At 41.3% G+C, this 19126-nt stretch overlaps 2 protein-coding genes and 1 pseudogene across 4 annotated transcripts in view; 2 read left to right on the forward strand and 1 right to left on the reverse strand.

The window, feature by feature from the left end:
* The first annotated feature begins 1260 nt into the window (after positions 1 to 1260).
* LOC140459757 (WW domain binding protein 1-like) lies at positions 1261 to 13685 on the forward strand. The gene is made up of 4 exons (XM_072554256.1): positions 1261 to 1534; positions 8341 to 8443; positions 9348 to 9509; positions 10266 to 13685. Exons 1-4 carry the CDS (start codon positions 1298 to 1300, stop codon positions 10901 to 10903), a joined length of 1140 nt encoding a protein of 379 aa, XP_072410357.1. The 5' UTR covers positions 1261 to 1297; the 3' UTR covers positions 10904 to 13685.
* Positions 13686 to 14960: 1275 nt separating this feature from the next.
* Positions 14961 to 15383, forward strand: LOC140459561 (profilin-2 pseudogene; annotated as a pseudogene).
* Positions 15384 to 17425: 2042 nt separating this feature from the next.
* Positions 17426 to 19126, reverse strand: part of polr3d (polymerase (RNA) III (DNA directed) polypeptide D) — a 31045-nt gene continuing 29344 nt past the window's right edge. For all 3 annotated transcript variants that reach the window (XM_072554259.1, XM_072554258.1, XM_072554257.1), the window contains exon 9: positions 17426 to 19044. In XM_072554259.1, the coding sequence (XP_072410360.1) occupies positions 18925 to 19044 (120 nt within the window). In that variant the 3' untranslated portion in view covers positions 17426 to 18924. The remainder of the gene's footprint in view (positions 19045 to 19126) is intronic.

The raw sequence follows: 19126 nt of genomic DNA on the forward strand, positions 1-19126 counted from the left end.
TGAAAAGTACTTTCAAGAGTGGCCAATCTATAATAACCTGCAGTTAGATCGTCACTGACTAACAATCTATAGCGTCAAGATTAGAGTGGTGCTGGAAAAGCACAGTAGGTCAGATCTGTTCGGCATAGAGGAGTTGGACCAAAGGGTCTGTTTCCGTGCTGTACATCTCTGTGACTCTTTGTCAAGTACAGTGTAAGTGCAAATAAAGTTAAAAATCACACAACACCAGGTTATCGTCCACCAGGTTTCGTTGGAAGCATTAGCTTTCCTAGTGCTGCTCCTTCAACAGGTAGTTGTGGAGTACACAAGTGTAATTTATAGGAAAAATTTACAGTGTGCTGTAACTGAAATATTACATTGAAAAATACCTTGATGGTTGTTAAGTCTCTCATCTGTTAGAATGACCATGTTAGTTTCACTTCTTTCATCTGTAAATCACAAACCTTTTTTTTAAAAAAGTTACATCCTCAGGTTAACTTTAACAATTGGTATCAGCCCAGATAATATGTTGAAGTACTTGATGAAGGAGCAGTGCTCCGAAAGCTAGTGCTTCCAATTAAACCTGTTGAACTATAAGCTGGTGTTGTGTGATTTTTAACTTTATCCACTCCAGTTCAACGCTGGCCTCTCCAAATCATGAAGTGTAAATAAAGGGTGACTTGGTGATGGGGCACCAGGCTCTGTGAAGTTATTTCAAAGCACTTCTTCAAAACAGTGCCAGGTGACCTTTAACGGACTTTTGCAGGTCTCCTGATACACCCTTTTGTTGGAATTCAATGTTGAGAACAGGTTACATTAAAGTTTATTTTCAAACTTCACCCGAACCGGAGCCGTGAAATTGCCGTACTCATCAAGCCCAGGTGATTGGCATGGAATTAGACCAATTGAACACCACACACCCTGAGAAGTAGCCAACCAGAACCGGGAACGCGCTGTGAAGGCGGGGGCGACTTTCAGTGACAGCAATATAGACCAATCGGTGTCCAATATGTAGATAGTATTGTCCCATGAGGTGTGGATGTCAATGATGGACAATCACGTAGACCAATAGAATGGTAGATTGGATGCCCACCGCCCAATGCGGGTGAACTACATTGATGGACTGTCATCCGAACCAATAGTCTGGCAAATAATTCCTGATTGGCAGGGACAAGAACCAATGGTCAGACGGAATGTGGAACATGCGGACATACCGGCGTAGGCGCTGTACCAAATTGACAATGGAGGCACCAATCGGTTGGCAGGTTGGGGAATGCACCGGCCTATTAGGGCGGTGGCTGTCCTGACTGACAGCGCGATGATCCAATGGGACGGGGTTAGCGGAGCGTGCCGGCCACCTCTGGGCGGGGCCCATGGCCGGCGGTGCGGTGGCAGGCTCGGGCGGAAATTTGAACGGAATCTCAATGAGCGCCGGCGGCGGCGGCGGCGGCCCCGGCTCCGACTCCGAAACATGGCGAAGATGATCGTCGGTTTCCTCCTCTTTATCTCCCCGGCTTTTCCCGTCGGGCCGTCGCGGATGGAGCTGCAAGCCGAGGTATGGCCTGCGACCCGGGGGGAGGTGAAGTGCCTGCCGGCCGGCCGGTCAAAAAAGTCCGAGGCTTCGGCCACGGCGCTAGGCCGCGACTAGGAAAGGAGGAGGATGGGTATGGGAGGAAGAAAGAGACGATCCAGATCTCCTTACCCTTCCCCTTTGCCCCCTTCTGGGTCCTGTGTTGTTTTATTTTGGGGGGTGGGGGTTAACAGCAGCAATTAGCCCAGTCTACAGATTGATGCCACAAAGTTGATTTTTTAAAAATGCGAGCTGAAAGTTGACACTTGCAAAACTGGGTGCCGCGATCACCACTTGCATTTCTATAGCACCTTTTCAGCCCAGTCAAACCTTACATTGTTTGAGGGGTGGATGTTGAGAAGATGTTCCCACTGTTGAGGGGGGGGATCTCGAACTTGCTGACAGAGAGGGGGAAGGGGGGGGCACTAATTTAAAGCCGAGGGGAGAGAGAATGTTTCCTTCCCCAAAAGGATAAGTCTGTGATTTTTCTCCTCCCCCCGCCCTCCTGTGGAAGCTTTAAAGTACTTAAAGATAGGCAGGTTTTTGAAATGTAGGTAGGTTGAGAGCAATGAGGAGTTGGCACAAAGGCTGGTCAGATCAGCCAGAGTCATGGACTTAGAGAATGGTGGGGCAGGCTTGAGGAGTGAATAGCCTTCTCATTCCAAGGACTTTACACAAATCATACAGCTGTGCAGCATAAAAAAAAACACCCTTTGGTCCAATCCATGTCCACCAAATATCCTCAATTAATCTGGTCCCATTTGCCAGCATTAGGCCCTTTTTCCCTTTAAGCCCTTCCTATTCATGTACCCAGCCAGACGCCTTTGAAATGTTGTAATTGTCTCAACCTGCATCACTTCCTCTGACAGCCCACGCCACCCTCTGCATGAAAAAGTCACCTCTTTAAACTTTGCCCTTTCACTTTAAACCTATGCTGTCTACTTTTGGACTCGCACCCTAGGAAAAAGACCTTGGCTATTCATCTTACCCATACCCCTCATGATTTTATAAACCTCTGTAAGGTCACCCCACAGCCTCCAATGCTCCAGGTAAAATAGCCCGAGACTACTGAGTTGAAACTTTGACTCAAAAAAGCACCATTAAGCTACGTAAGGTGACCTTGGAAATAAATGGCAAAAGAAGCTGGGCCAAAGAGAAAGATCTTAAAGAGTGAGTTTAAAGAATAGACCATTTTGGAGAAATCTAAGGGGTGCAAGCTTTTCTGCCAGTTGTGGAACACTTAAAAGTTGGGGACAGGTGAGAGGCCAGAAAGCAAGAAATGTGGATCACCATCCTTTTAAGGTTTGGGCCACTAATTCATGAGGCTGTAACAAGTTCCTGAGTTTTATTAATTGCAGCAGAGTACAAAAGCAAACAAGTTTTTTTTTAAACCAGTCAATCTTACAAAATATCTAAGCCCAGGAGACCCAGGTTGACTGATACCAAAGCATGATTTGCAAATACAAAACAGCTTTCTGTTTGCAACGTACGAAAGCTAGAAAGTTGTGGTAAACCTTTACGATGTAGTTTTGACTTCGGTCAGAACTATTGTGGTCAATTCTTGACACCGCACTACTGCCACATCTTGCAGTTTGTGGGGAAACATGAACGGCCAGGATTGTTATCTCTGAGAAAAGGTTAAAAGGAGATGTGAGATACTACATGTGGTACTTTAATGAGGGTGAATAGCGAGAAACTGTTTCCACTGGTAAGAGGATCAGTAACCAGAGAACACAGATTGAAGACAATTAGTGAAAGGACCAGCAGTCAGATTTGGAGAATCTATTTACAAAATAATTTTGTGATCTGGAATCCCACTTGTTTACAAAGGAAAGACACCACTTGTTTACAAAGGAAAGACAAAGAATATATACTGGAGAAGGAAATAATTGAGGGGTGAAATAAGTAGATAGCTGTTTCAAATAGAGAGCTGGTAAAGTGGGCTGAAAGGCCTCCTTTGTGCTGTCTTGGATGTATAAAATTAGATTTGTCACAAACATCACTCAGTTCTATTATTTTATGTTACTTGTAGTGTGATGGGATGTTGTCACTTTAGTGAGACAACTATCTTTGAAAGAAAAGTTGCAAATGACTTTATTTCCGGCTTTCATTTTTGTTTGAGTTTAGAAAGCAAATAGTCTGTTCGAAAAATATAGTTTCTTCCTCAGAAGGTTTTGAAGTTTGACATTTCCTTAACCTTAAATTAAAGCATGTCCCAAATGAGCACTGTTCCTACTCAGTACATTCTGCATGTAATGGTATAAAGTTGCCCTGCGGACAAGGTGGATCTTTAACTGCAGCATTTCTGTAAACTTCCATGGTGTCAGAACAGTGTACACAGGCTGGGCTGGGAGCCAAACTCGTTTGAAGTACATTTCCACTTTTGTGTAATTGAATTGCACAGCTTACTAACTCCTCCAAGTTTCTGTAATTCATGTACATAAGCAATGGCTTCTGTGTTGTCCACACCCAATGTCCACTTTCAGATGTTTGACCTGCGATTTAGGCTTCCCATCAAAGATTTTCTCATACACCATGTTCTAATTTGTAATGAATGTCATGGACTATTGCAGTCGAGTCATATTTATAAAATTCTCAGTTTTTAATATAATTTCTAAATCTGTGTAAAGTAAAAGTCTTTGCCATTTGAATTCAGTGTCGTGTTGGGATCGTGTGAACGTGTAAAGGTTTTGGTGTTCCAAGGCACGTGTTGCCTTTTTCTTTCCTACACAGTAGATAGAGATAGCAGTTTGTGGTTGCTGCTGAACAACGCTTATCGTTTCATGTGGATAGTGTACACTGTAAATCCAGTGCAACAGTGGTGGCAGAAGCGAATATTGAAGGTCATAGTTGGAGTGCTCATGCAGCCAACGGTGTTATTTTCAATGATGTTCATCTTCTTTCGTATTGCTGGAGCTTCACTCAAGGACAGTTTCGTGGAATACTCTTAACTTATATAGATGGTGGATAAGCTTTGGGGAGTTAGAATTACTCACCACAAAATCTGATCTGCTTTGGTAACCACTGTTTTTATGTGGTGGAGGTTGCAGATTGAATCTGATATGGCTGGTAAGTCCAATGCATAATCAAACCCAAGTGGTAGCGAGTCATCCTTTGACCCTCAGACTGCTGAGACAAAAGGAGCAGAATAGACTTTATATTCTCTGGAATCTAAAAGAATGAGAGAAGATAGTGTTGTACGTTTCAGTGCTGAGGAAGCCTTAGGAGTGATGCTGAGAACCTGTTTCTCTTGGTTGTAGGTATCACAATCTGATACATAAAACATCAGCCATTTTGGACTTGGATGAGAATTTCTTCATTTCAGAGGATTTGGATCTCTGGAATTCCTACGATGGGTGATTGTTCAGTCAGTGAATGTATTCTCGACCTGAGGCTGATAAATCTAAGGAAAGCAAGGGATTAGAGATCAGCAAGAAATTCAGTCATGACCTTTTGAAATGGAGCTGCTGGCTCAGAGTGACCTACTCCTGCTCCTATTTCTTACATGATCGAAACATGGATGTTAGCAGAGGGACTGGACTGATCTTGGCATTCTTGGATGGGGGTAAAGAAGCCGATCAGAGGTCTTATTCCAACTTCCTACTGAGCTAGCTATGCTGGAAATGCCTTTGTATGGGTTTCTGGCTTTGTTCTGAAGTGCTTTTTAGGCAGTAACAATGTTCTGATGCATCTTATTGTTAAGATATTGTGCTCATGCTCCCTTTCGTAATGTACCAAATGCCGATCCATGGCTGCAGTTGTGTGGTTTCTACAGGAGAGCATGGTAACAAATTGAAGAGAAAAAGAGGAAAGCAAATGAGTAAACACTGGGATGATATTGCAGCCAGTCATCCACCTTCCTGAGATCAGACAAGTTAAAAATAGCATTGGATGGTGGTAATTTAATCGTGGTTCTAATGACTAGCGAACATCAGCAGACCCTCGAGATCAAATTACTGCCATGAACTTGCCATGGGTCACTTTAGTCAAATTTCTGACTTTGAACAAGGCAAATTGCTGAGCCCAACCACAATGGAAGTGCTCCAGGTCCAATAAAACAGACTTTTTGCTCTCTGACAATCTACAAGTAGGTTGCTGTTTAATAAAACAAGGATGTTTAAATTAGATACAGAGAACTGCTGTTGTCTGTAATTGTCAAAATACTCCCCTGAACAACAGTATTTTAAAATACAGTCCAGTGCATTAAATGCAGAAATTTTCCTTCACCTTTCTTTAAAAAAAACAGAATCTTTGCCACCTGGAGAAATGGATATATTCACCCTTGATCCCTGTTGGATTCATGTACAGTCAAGCAAGTTACTAAATAAACATCAGAAACTTGAGGCTTTATCAATTCTTTTCATTCACATAGTGTTGGTCAATTGTTTGGGAATCATGACTTCAAAATAACCTTGAGATGAGTAACAATGTAGTGGGATCCATTTTGTGCTGTGCAGTCGTAATCTGAAAACCTTTTTTTTCCTTTCAGTATTTCATAGTGTTAATCAGGTGCTGTTTGAACATTACAGTCGCCACTCCACCTCATGTACCTCCTCCAATTTTTAATGAATGAAAATATTCAAAGCTTTAGGCAAATCCATTTCATGGTTATATTCTGGTGCAGCAGTCAGTTTCGTAGCTGTCAAATATACTTTTAAAGTTGATAAAGTTCTCGTTGGGGTACCTGTGTCCAAAGAACCTAGTTCAACTTGCCTGCAAATAACTGCAATTTACAGACAGCAAATGGCGATTGATGAATGCTGCTCGTGTCATGTTGTATTTGCAGAAAAGCTTCCAGGGACTACTTCTAACATATGATTTGCACTTAACTGGTGCAAAAGTTTGTGTAAATTTGTCTATTTTGCATAGCCTAAGTTGAAAAATAACAAGGTGATTGAGTGAAAATACCAAGTGGGATATTTTGAAGCCTTGAGTTTTCAAATAGACATTTTCCTTGTTGACAAAACTGACAGGTTGACTGCCATGCAGTAGTTGAAACAAAAGGCCGTGGCTTTAAAGAACAGCTCTTCTTTGGACAGGAAAATGTCTCAAGATCCAAGATATTAGATGGTGCAGGTTGAGAGAAAACTTGACATTAAAGCAGGCGATTGCAGGGCAACCTCGATTATCTGAACATCAATTATTCAAATTTTGGATTATCCAACCTCAAGGTCCCGCAAAAACACAGTCCATTATCTGAACAAAATACTCAGTGTCCTTCTCATTTGGATAATCGAGGTTGTTCTGTGTAAACCCAGTGGTGGTTGAGTGAAGGGCTTGGGGTTTAAAGTCAACAGCCCAGAAATTAATGTAATTCAGCAAGGCACTGTGTGAACATGAATTAGTACAAATTAGAAGAGACGCAACGAGTTTTGGATGCGCTTGAATTTATGGAGGGTGAAATCTGGGACGGCAGCCAGCAAAGCATTAAGTGAAAATAGCACGGATCAAGTAGAAGATAAAGTGAAGCAAAGCTGTGGAAGGTTGAGGAAGTAGTGAATTGATTTGTAACAGCAAAGTTCAGGGTTTGCAAAGTCAGTGTGAATAGAATGCAAAATGCTGGAAATCTGAAATAAAGCCAGAAAATGCTGGAGAAATGCTACTAAGCCTTTATTAATGGTTATAGATGTAGTAATAGTTTACAAAGACAGAGGATCTATGATGATAAATGTGAAAGTGAAGACAAATAAGAGAGAATGGTTTCCAATATTAACTGATGTGGAAGTCAGCTAAAGATATTGGGTGGTTGATTTTGTAGAAGAGAAGAAATGGGTTGCATGGGAAGCTGAGTTCAGGGGGTACGAGAGCATGTAGGATTGAAACTAGAGTAAGATCAGACTTCAAGACTTTTTGAGGAAGGGAGAGATGTGACCGAAGCAAATAACCGTAGTCTTCCTCTTTGTGACAAGTAGCTCACAGTTGGAGGGCAGGGTACAGGGAAAACCAGGTTTACTGAGAGAATGAAGCATTAAGCAATTGGGCCGAAGATTGTACTTCATCCACTCCACAATTTGTTTATATACTGCAGTCTGTGCCCATGATTATCACAGAATGAGGACATGGGCTACCAGGGGAATTTCCAAGTTTTGAGGAGTGAATTAGTGCAAATGGGGGTTTGGTTGAAGTGATCAACAACAACAGAAGTGCTGTGCCAAACAGAGGGCTAAAGGATAGAGAATAGGAGTTAAAGATTACAACGGTGTATTGTGGAAACCAGGCCAGATTTATAACTAAGTACAGTTGGAAGAGAAAAGAGCAGTGATGGCTGAGGGCAATGGGAAGTGGAGATAAATGAGGATATGGGGGGGAAACATGTAGATTGGACATGTAGGATTGCTGTTCATGAGGCATCAAAGAGTACAATTTTATTTCCTGTCACTTCACATGAAAGCAACCACTAATGTCTAGGTTATAACGTGCTTGAATGGCTACTTCCATTGGGATGTCACACAATGATGGCATATGGAACTTTTAAATGCTAGTGTTTGTATCTGCAAGTTTCAACTATTCCTGTGTCGTCCTGAAATTATTGATTATTAACTTTTTGGAATTTTTGTTCCTCCCACTCGTTAAAGGTGTAAGGCATATTTCATTTGGATTCAATTCTTCTTTAAATTTTGGCTTTTCACAATCCTGCTGAGTACATAATCAAGGTATGGGCTTGAGCTTTTAAAATGAGCCTGCATGTACAGGGTAACATCTCTTTATTGGTAACCATTTTTCACATTTTTACTTCCTTTTCTAGCGTGTGATGTACTTGTGGCCGTTATTACTCTTTCTCATCTTTCCAGGCTAAAGAATTATGTTTTGGAGTGAACAACGAGCCTTACTGGTGTGAGACAGGATACTGCTGTGGGGAGACTGAGTGCTGCACCTACTATTATGAATTGTGGTGTAAGTTTTTAATATGCGAACAGAAACCGATTTTGGGATTGCATTTCTCAAAGTCTTTGGCACAGGTGGAAGTTTCCTTGTGGCCTAGAATAGGACTTGTGAATGATGTGGCAGATTCACTCAGCTCCATTTGTCACAATTAGCAGCTGTTTGCTTTCTCTCTCAGTACTGTTGCTGGACCCAAATATCCTATGTAGGCTGGCTGTTCTCCATGTTACCCACTTGCAGAAGAGGATGCACTAGTGCAGACATCGAGGAGCTGGATGATAGCCCATCTGAAATTTGAAAATCTGGTCAAAGTATTGAACTACTTGCTATCCAATACAGGAATCCCTGAGGACAGTGTATTAGAACAAGCACCATCTGCACCATCCAGAGCTTATTGCAAGTCTTTTAAAATAATATCACATTTTCCAGAGAAGAGCCAGGAGTTCTCCAGTTCTTGATGTTTTGATTGCAGGGACAATGCTGGCCAAGGCACCAAGAGCTTTCTGCTGTTCTTTGGACAATGCTATAGAATCTTTGACATTCAACTAAGACATGAAGCCTTACTTTCCCACTTCCAACATCCCAATAGCAGTGAAACCCATTTGGCAACCCTCACCTGCCCTCAAAATGCCAGTGCTATCGTCTCTGGGTGAGCTGCTCCAACAGATTATTTGAAATAAGGTGATTCTGTATCCTGCAGCCTCTGCACAGATGACAGAAGTATTAATTTGTTTTTAGATGGCATCATGTGTTTGATTAATTTAATTGGCTCTAGTTGCAAGGTGTGAAATGAAAGTGAATGATTTGAGCCTCAAACATTAAAGGACTTGCAAAGATACGTTTTGCCTGCGTTGTATTGGCTCACCCAAGTATATTGCAATTCTGAGTACCTCTTCGTTTTGCTTGACCGTGGCAGGGTTCTGGCTGGTCTGGACTATCATTATTATGCTTAGTTGTTGCTGTGCATATCGACACCGGCGTGTAAAACTGCGACTGCAGCAGGAGCAACGTCAGAGGGAAATCAGCTTGATGGCCTACCAGGGCGCTAGTACCTACACAACACAGCCACTGGATTTAAGTGAGTAGACCTTGTACGTGAGATCTTTGCAAGGGGGAATTGGCAGTAATTAAATCTCCAATTTATTCTGTAGAACAGAAAATCTTGTAAATATTTATTATGTCAACTTTCCAGAACGTTGACTGCCATTGCTCTCTCTGCCCTTCCCCTTCGCACGCAGGTGTATTGCATTCGGTCCATTTTCTCCTCTGCTTTTTTACTTGAATATGACCAAAATATATGTACTAATTTCTTCCATTCTCCAGCAATTTCCAGCACTACTTCACTTGCCATTCTGTCTCTTAAGTATGGAGAACATCCTTCCACATATTAAACGTATACAGCTTATCAATAACTTTTTGTTTGCTGTTCATGTGTCAGTCACGTAGCATAGATAATAAAATGTAGCTCCTCATTGTTTTCCTGAGATTCAGATTTAGTTCCTTCATTCTGGCAAAGTTGGTCATACGACAGGTCAACTCAAAGTAAACTCATACTTATGCCTTGGGTGTACCTCCTTTCTCTTGTTCCATTTCCCGTTCTAATAAAATGTATATTTCAGGATTGTTGTGGAAATTGTTCATGACTGTGTTCCCTTTTGGTGCCAAATCTATTTTACAAGCATTTGGAGCTGATATTAGATACAAACCTTAGCACTACTTTCCTGCTTCATGTTGATAAGCACAGACATGAGTCAGAACTCTGTGTGGTAGATAGCACGTGCATCTTGTCATTCATATTCCATTCACTGTTTGTTTTTTCCACCCCTCCTGCTAGGGTTTTGGACAAACTGTAAGCTCCCAGACTATGAGGAGGTGGCAGGGCACCCACCAACACCCCCACCTCCTTATACTGAACTACAGCAGCAGAATGCACAGACCTCTAACCAAGAAAATGTGCTTGTCGAGAGCCAGCCTGTTTTACAGGAGTCTGTAAACTCACTTGTGGCAGAGACGTCAACACAAGAAGCAGAGTCTAGCTCATCCACTCATGAACAGGAGCATGACCATCAGATGTCTGATGACCCCACAGATGCATCACCCACTTCTCCAGCTGACAGAGAAAATGGTGACATTGTCCAAGATGAGGAATCTGCTGCACTCTCGACCTCTGATTTTAAAATGTTGGAAACGGATTCTGACCTGTGCGATCAAGGGGAAGGGAAGGAAGAAAGCTCAAGGCACAGGCGGATCACAGGAGACTCTGGCATTGAGGTGTGTGTGTGCCAGCTGGATGAGGACCCTTATCATGAGGAAATGGGCCTGATGGGCATTGTTGGTGCCTCCCAATGTTGCGAATCCCAGTCATCTTGCAGCTCTCACCTTCACCTGGAGCAACTCTCGAAGCAGGCTATCACTATGTGCCCTAAGCTGCATACTGCTAAGGAACGAGAGGAGGATGGTGACATTGTGTAGCATATGCCACTGCTCCCAGTACGTAAAATGAAACAGATGGTGCAATCCATGACTGCTGACTGTTCAGCATTAATTCTGGACTTATGGAAAATATTGGATAAGGGGCCTGAAGTGCATCAGGTGTAAGATGCAGATGGTAGTCTATAGATGTAGAGGTTTGGGATCTGTCCAGGTTTCACAATCAGCGTTGCCTACTCTTCAGCCAGATTTCCTTCTAACGTTTTCTAAAAAATGACTGTGACACTACATCTCGCTTTGATAATTTTCAAATCTTTGTCTTCACATACACTCGCATCAAGGACATTTGACGTTTAATTTCAATAGGAGTGGGAAACAGTTTTTCCAAAATAAAAAAACCTTCTCCTGAGAATATGCCATTTTGAGTAGGATGGTATGGGCCTGTGGTCTCGCCCTCCGCCAATGCTCTTGTGCAGGTTGCTTTAGTCAATAGTATCACTTTTATTACCTCCGCTAGACACATGCCACACCTATTTGGAGCTCCTCACGGAAAGGCCCGCCAAGGATTTACAAATCAGTACGTAGTAACTCTATGCCTGTGGTGCAGCACGTTGACTCATTACTGCCATGTGCCTCCGGTGTGTCGTCTTCACTTAATTTATTAGCAGTGGATCTATTGGATGCACCGTGCTGAGATCGGCATTTTGTTTTAACATGTTATATTGTCTAAACTGTACTAATGCATCAATTATTTCTAAATACAAGTTTACTTTTTTAAAAATTTGATTTAGATTTGGGCCTACCAACTATTATTCCTGTGGTACCGTTGGTAGAAGTTTAACTGAAAAACTTTTTGCCAATGAATGTTTAAGTCAAATACGAAGCCTTTATATTCATGTTAAGTAGAACACCTCCAGCAAAAAAAGCCAAACCTAAAGGCATTCACTTATAGGATACTAATGCTGTTTGTCTGAGAAAATAGATAAGACGCACAATTTTTCTGCCCAGTTGAAATAAGCTTGCAGTTCTGAAGGGTCACAGACTTTGAAATGTTAACTGTGCTTTCTGTCCTCAGATGCTGTCAGCTAGCTAAGTTTCTCTAACAAACTCTGCTCTTGTGAACGTAGGCAATGGTTAGATTGCATTTTGAGCTGTTGGGGAAAATACTGCTCAATAGAAGAATTTCACTGGGTGGGAGGAATCAGCAACAACACATATTGGTACCAAGTTGAAGTGTCTTGAGTTAAAGACATTGCTTTTCTCCTCTGACAACACAGTCTATATTTCTGCATTTTAAACCAACATGTTGAGTACAGTGTTGTACAATAATATACAACCTTTAAGTACCTCTAATAAATTGCTTCAGTGTCAAGGAAAATACAATAATTGTTAAAGAGTCACCAATGACATATGAGCAAGGAAGAAAAGTCTTGTAACAGAAATGCTAGAGAATACTGGGGATGTAATTGGTGTATAGGACTGTCTGCTGTCCGACAACAATCCTTATTCCAAATGCTCTCCCACAACGAGGAGAAAAGCATCATGAGCCATACTGAAACTGCTGCTAAAAATTATTAAAAACGAGGAAACTAGAGTGCACATTAAGCAAAAGAGTGGTCCGCTTTGAAGCTTGAAAAATGCATGCAAAGATTGAAGAAATGTATTCTGAATTGGAGTGAAGCTCAAACCAAATGGTTCTGAGTTTCATAACACATTGGATGAGAATAAAGGACAAATGTGCGACCGGTGCCTTGCAAAGAACTGGACTGAATAGACTATGATTTTAAAAAAGGCATCTTTGCAAGGTCCAAGTGGTAGCAAATATTTATTGATTAAAGTCGAATCTGAACTCATTGAATGATAGGCTGGATAATTTTGGTAGAATACTGCTCACAGAAGGCCAGTATCATTGTTTGAAAGTGTTTTTAACCAATACTCGAGAATGAAATGTGGCCATACTTTGTCTTCTTAATATCTATTTTGACTGAGAATGAAGACTTCAAGACTCATTCTCTGCTTTACAGAACCAATATTGTGAAAGCAAAGAGCAGCGTCCAGAAAAAAACTTTCAAATAAACAAACAGAACTAGAGAGAGCATTTTGTATACTTTCCCTTTATATCTGACATGATAGGCTATTAATGACAAACTCGTAATCGCAATGTAGAAAGTAGTTCATGGCAAAACCATGCTGAAGGTGAGCAAAATATTTAAAATTCCAGGTTGAAAACTCCACCTTCAGCCACAAAGCAAAGTCGTGATGACTGGAGGCCTTTGAATTCTGATGTTACAGAGATGTGGGAAAACAAGCAATGCACACAAGTCTAAACTGACTCAAGAAAAGTGAAAAGATTGCTTCACAAGAGAGAGAAACAGCACATTCAATCAGAAATTAAAGTTGTTTCTTTCCTCCAATGATGTCAAGATTAATGTACTTAGATGTGGAGATGGAAAAGAGTGTTAGACTCCAAATTCCTCTATAAATCTGTTAGCAGATCAGCAAATACATGGAGCGGTTGGGACAGAAACCTAGATTGCAAAGGAGAGAAAAAGATATTCAGATCCTCAGACAGTGTCTTTTTACATAGGTAATCAGATGTCCTTTTAAAACACAAGCTTGAGGGAGATTGTCATTTTTTTTGCCGTAGTGGAATGCAGTTATATTTTGATGCCTTTTTAATAAGAAACATTTTAATTTTGTAATACTTTGATAGACACGGATAGAAAATGCATGTTCGAAGGTGTGATGTACAATGAAATTTCAATCTCAAAATTACAGTGAAGTCTTTCATATATAAAATAAAACAGTTATTTGCTGTTTTGGATTATGCATTTCTTTAGCTTTGAACCACACTTGGATTCAGTGGAAAAGTGGATTTTCTGATCCTTCAAACTATCATGTACAGGATACAGACTAAGTCAGACTCAAAGGTTTGGGGTTGGGAAGGAATTTCCCTGACAGTAATGTTAAGCCTGCAGTCCTTAACGACAGGGTTGCAGACAGCCTTTATTTCCCCCTGAAAGATTGAAATTATCATCCATCAACTGTCTGTTAAGGACTGTCTGGTGTTTACATGAAATAGATGAGAATATCCTTTGGAATCACTCCCATCTTTTTGAATTCATACAGATTGCCTCTTCCAAACTGTGGCAGATATCACCAAAAGGAAAATCCTACTTAAAACTAGATTTCAGCACAAGAGATAGCCTATTGTCAAGTTGTATCCCTCTAACCCTGCATTTCCCATGGTTAATCCACTGAGCCTGCACATCCCTGGATGTTGGATATGGATTCTGACCTGTGCGATCAAGGGGAAAGGAAGAAAAAAAGCTTGAGGCACAGGTGGATCACAGGAGACTCTGGCATTGACCAAACTTGCACATCTTTGTGATTGCATCTCATCAATCCTATAAAAATATCAGTATCCTCTTCTGCTCCACTCTACTTAGGAACCTTTTACTTTTGGCATCTGTCACAGTCCAAGTGATGAAATATCAAAACAGGAAGCAGATCAAAATTCAATAAGCATTCTACTGCTACGTAATGATTTCCCGAGTTCCTACCACAAGTTGACTGAATTGTCAAAGAGACAGCGACCATTAATGGAGCCATGACCATCAGGGATGCTAAAGCGGTCAGAAAGAGAGAAGCACACAGATCTTAGATTATGGGGGTGGGGGATGCCCTGGGGGAGTTTCAAAAACAGGATGGGTATTTTAGTTTTGAGCATTAGCAGACCTGAGACATACATCAGACATCGAAAGCAACACAATCCTTTGAGTATTTTGTTTCATTAAATCATAAACATCAAATTGTTTAGAAATGTATTGTGATGTCACAGTAACCCTGGTTGTCACTGTGTTTGTGACACGAAGAGTTTAAAATTGACCTAGATACTTTCACATTGCATTTTCTTTCCTAGCTTTATCTTGCACACTTGTCTCGCTACTCTATTTCTTTCCAAGTGTGTTGTCTACTGCAACAGAACAATTTAGAGCAACTTTGCAAGAAATTCAATCTCAAAACTGAAAAGTGTCACTGACTTTGGTACTCTCTCAATTTAAACCTGACCCCACTGGGTTCAGCTTCACAGAACAGGATGCTGGGCTGGGACGAATACGTGAGAAATTTGCTTGCAGATGGGCTATGCCAAGATGCAGCAGTATTTGCTTGCTCGTGTCCCAGGCTGCTGGCTGCCAAACAGCAAGGGCTGTTCGAGCAAATGAGCCCTCAAGAAATCAAAGTCATTATGAGCAGTGACCGGAAGACCTTCCTTGTCAAAGGGCTGACCATTGGTGGTAACAAGTGCTTTGTCATCAGGGATAACTTTCACATGGATGGAGATTACACCATGGACATCAGGTTGAAAAGATGGGACAGCAACCGTCCTTGCCACAGCATAGCCATTGCTCGGTCCAACAAAGTCTTCATCATGATCATGGGTAAGAGAGGGGTCCATGGAGGGACCCTCAACAAAAAGGCATTTCAGATGGCAAACTATATTAGAAGGTCTGGCTGTTAGGAAATCAGTCATTAAACCTACTCCGGTGGCTTCTGTGGATGCAACTGAGTACCGTCAAAGCCATGGCAATAACACCTCATGCTGCTTCACTTGTCACAAGCATCCCATTTCATTCATTATTGACCAGCAACTATTGGAAACTCTGTTACCAGAGTAGGACTCTCACACTCAAAATTATTTGTGAAGATAGTTTTAAATCCATACATTTTACGCCCTTACATTGTAGAAATTGAGTTTGCAATGATGAATACAACAGAAACAGAACTGCATTTATCTCCAATAAACAAAGTTTGAAGATTCATTGTTTCACTTTTGAAATGGTGAAAAACTGATGTTTCGCACAAGACAAAAAGGTACAACTATCGCTGCAAGAAGTATTTACAATAAAGAATAGCAATCACTAAAATGTGTAAAGACCCAATTACACCTTGCCATGTCAATGAGGCATTGAAACAATCTTAATTCTCTTTCAATCACACATCTAATATTGACCTTCATGTTACGCCAGTGACCAGTCAGTTGGAACCAAGAGTCAAATGACTGAAGGAAAGCAGATCATGGCTCAGGACACATGGCACTTCTCAACAAAAGGATGATGTATCTCTGAAAGCAAGATCACTGACTGGTTGCCTTTCGCGCAACAATAGATAAGTTAACCAAGGCTGGATGCCATCCTGGCAAAACAGCCAAACAGAAAATCTCATCCTGACTCAGCACGTTAGTGACTGGCTAAGCTTTGATTATTAACAGAAAATTCTTTCGCAAATTTCACCCAGGGGCGGCCGCCAGCTTTTAAATAAAAATGAACCATAACTATTTTTGCGAATGAATTTGTTTCTCACCTTCCAACGGCTGAATGAGTAATTGTAATAGACAATGCCATTGAGATTTATCATGGGGCTGCTTATAAATGATATGTGGGGCACAGCTCGATTATCTGTTTCTCAGTATTCTAAGCGCAGTTAGTTTCTGAACTTGAGGAGGAAGAATAAGGAGAGATAATACAAATGCAAACATTTAAAAAGACCACAGGAAGCATCTGAAGATGTAGGTACACCAATCTTCGAAGGTGACTGAACAAGTTGATTATACTTCTGCAGTACTCTGGCTTTATAACAAGACGCATAGACTACAAACATACAAATTAGCAGCAAAGGCAGCCCATTCCACCATTCAGTCGGACTATGTCTGATTTGATTGTGGTCTTAATTCCTTTGTTCCAGCTTCTCTCCCCCTCCCCCCGCCAAAATGATTTTGGCTGGATGTAGCTGAGGGAGCCAAACTACAGAAGGAAGTCATGTTAAGCTTTTATAAACTATTGATTAGACCTCAATTGCAGTATAGCGTTTAATTTTCATTACCAGCCTTCAGGAAAGATATTGGGCCTTGGAATGAATGTGGAGTTCACTTGAAAGTTTAAGGGAAGGTTTAACACACATGCCCAATATCATGTGGGATTCTGATTACGAGAAGTCTTGCACTGGCAGGAGAGTCAGTCACCAGAGGATACGCCTCAAATAATTGGCAAAACTAATGAAGGAAGATTTTCTTTAAACGCATCAAGGTGTAAGGATCAGAAATGCATTTCTTGAAAAGACATTTGAAGCAGACCCATTATAACTTTTAAAAAGGAATTGTTACATAGTTTAAAATACAACATTTGAAGGGTTCTGGGCAAAGTTTCACCATTTTATGAACATTGTCAATCTGGCTGAATCTCTTCAGAGGTGGCAATGGATTACAACTTAGTCCCATGCAAACTGGTCAGAGAACAGCACAACTTTCTGGGTGAGCACGCGTGCTCATCTGGAAACATTAACCTCACTTGCCCCAGTTTTTATACTGTTCTCCTCTCAGGAGAAAGATGATGCATGTGTTCAGCGGAGAACAACTGACAGAATATGCATTATACTGAGAAAATCATTCCCATTTAAAATATAGTTTCCTGATCCTGCTGTAACTTCCCAACCTGATAACCAGCACAGATTGCACAGATTGCGGTTCCATACAGTAAGATACAGAAAACCAAATTCAATGCAGTCTTAAAAAGAACAGAAATGTTTATTTCCAATCCGAGGTTCAAAAATACTCAAGTCAAACATAGTACAGTACTGGAAAAGTTGCAATAGGATTTTCCAAATTCATTATGATTTTAACATACATTATTGTCAAGAATGAGGTAAACACTGCTTAACTAGTTCCGATCCTGAGCTGTCCAAATCAACATCAACATTCAGACGCACGATATGCTGTCACAATTTAAGTCATCAGCTTACAAAGGACAGAAATTTCCCTGTGCTGTCAGTCCCCTCCTGTACTATAACATTACTCAGCATAAGTCTTCTTAGAGTAAGAGAGAGAGAGATCCTCTGATCAATGTCGGGTATTTAAGATGTAATATTAAAGTACAAGGATTTCAGCACAATTTGTATGTGAGAAACCATTAGGACTGTGAAAAGCACCCAGTAGCACAATGAAAAATTATGCTCCGTCTCTGATCTGCAACTGCCCGTGACCCCCCATCCCCTCTTTTTACCCGAGCAACTGTCTGTGAACCCATCCACAGTGGTCAAGGCAGAGTATAATTTTTCTACCACACTGGTAGAGTTTTGAGGGATACAATCCTGACACTAAAAACGGTTCTCATCTAAATGCGACTTAGGAAAACTGTAGGTCAACCGTGAAGCATTACTAAACTATTGAATTAACTTTCTTTTTTGTTGATAATGCCATGCCCTGGTAACTTTAAGGAAAAGGCACTTGGAGAGATTCCACAATTACAGAAGAATTTCTTTGGCTGAAACCACATCATAAAGGACATTTAAGTAATTTGGACAACAATGCCAAACTAAAATGATTCAGCAGAAAAGCTAGTGTAGCACACTAGCATGCAGTCAGTGTGAGACACAATCTAAACACTTGCTTCCCACCCAAATCAGGAAACCTGCTGATTTGCAATCTGGGGGCGTGGGGAACATTTTTGGTCAGGGTACAGATCAACACCAAAGTCACAGCAAACAAGAAGAATCGAATGGAAGATTTATCCTTCTGTTTCTGACAGCATGGACCCAAACAGCAATGAAGTTTGAATGTGAATTCTGAAGACTTCAAACTCTTGGATCACTGCTGTACAAAGCCTCCACCACCTCTCAAAGACTGACCTCATGTCAGCAAGGCGCCTGGCACCAGCTCACACTATCTTTTGCTCTGAATTTACTGCTGATTCATGCACAGCTGTTCCACGGTTCAGTACTGCTTCCATCAATGTCTGTCAACATGATTCGTGGACATTGCCTCGGTGACCACCAGCAAATTAATGGAGAAGCCAGACCAGAGTAGATCCTTGTTATGACACAAACACAGCCACAAAGAGCAAGTCTCATTCCAGTTTCCCTGGAGAACTGACTGCTCCTTTTTCCGCAAAGCCCTCCTGCATTCCCTAGCTCAGAAAAAAAACAAGAGCAGCTTACACTGCCACCTGCTTCTGTCTTGGTGCCGAATGTGCTGTGATGGCTTTTGACATGCGGATCTCAAATTCCAGCTATTGCCTTTGCTGAAGGAGGGTTTCGAAGTCAGGGGAACAGACTAACTTGTGTTTCACGTGTCCCAGCACCGTCATTTCTCCAGTCCGGTTCTCTCCGATTCCAATAGAAACCAGCTCCTTAAAGAAGGACAACAACAGAAATCAAGTGAGTGCAACGGTCAAGGTGGAAATTTCACAGCTGTTGCGAGGCAGGGCGGTG

Source organism: Chiloscyllium punctatum, chromosome 35 (assembly GCF_047496795.1).
Source record: "Chiloscyllium punctatum isolate Juve2018m chromosome 35, sChiPun1.3, whole genome shotgun sequence".
Taxonomy (NCBI): Eukaryota; Metazoa; Chordata; class Chondrichthyes; order Orectolobiformes; family Hemiscylliidae; genus Chiloscyllium; species Chiloscyllium punctatum.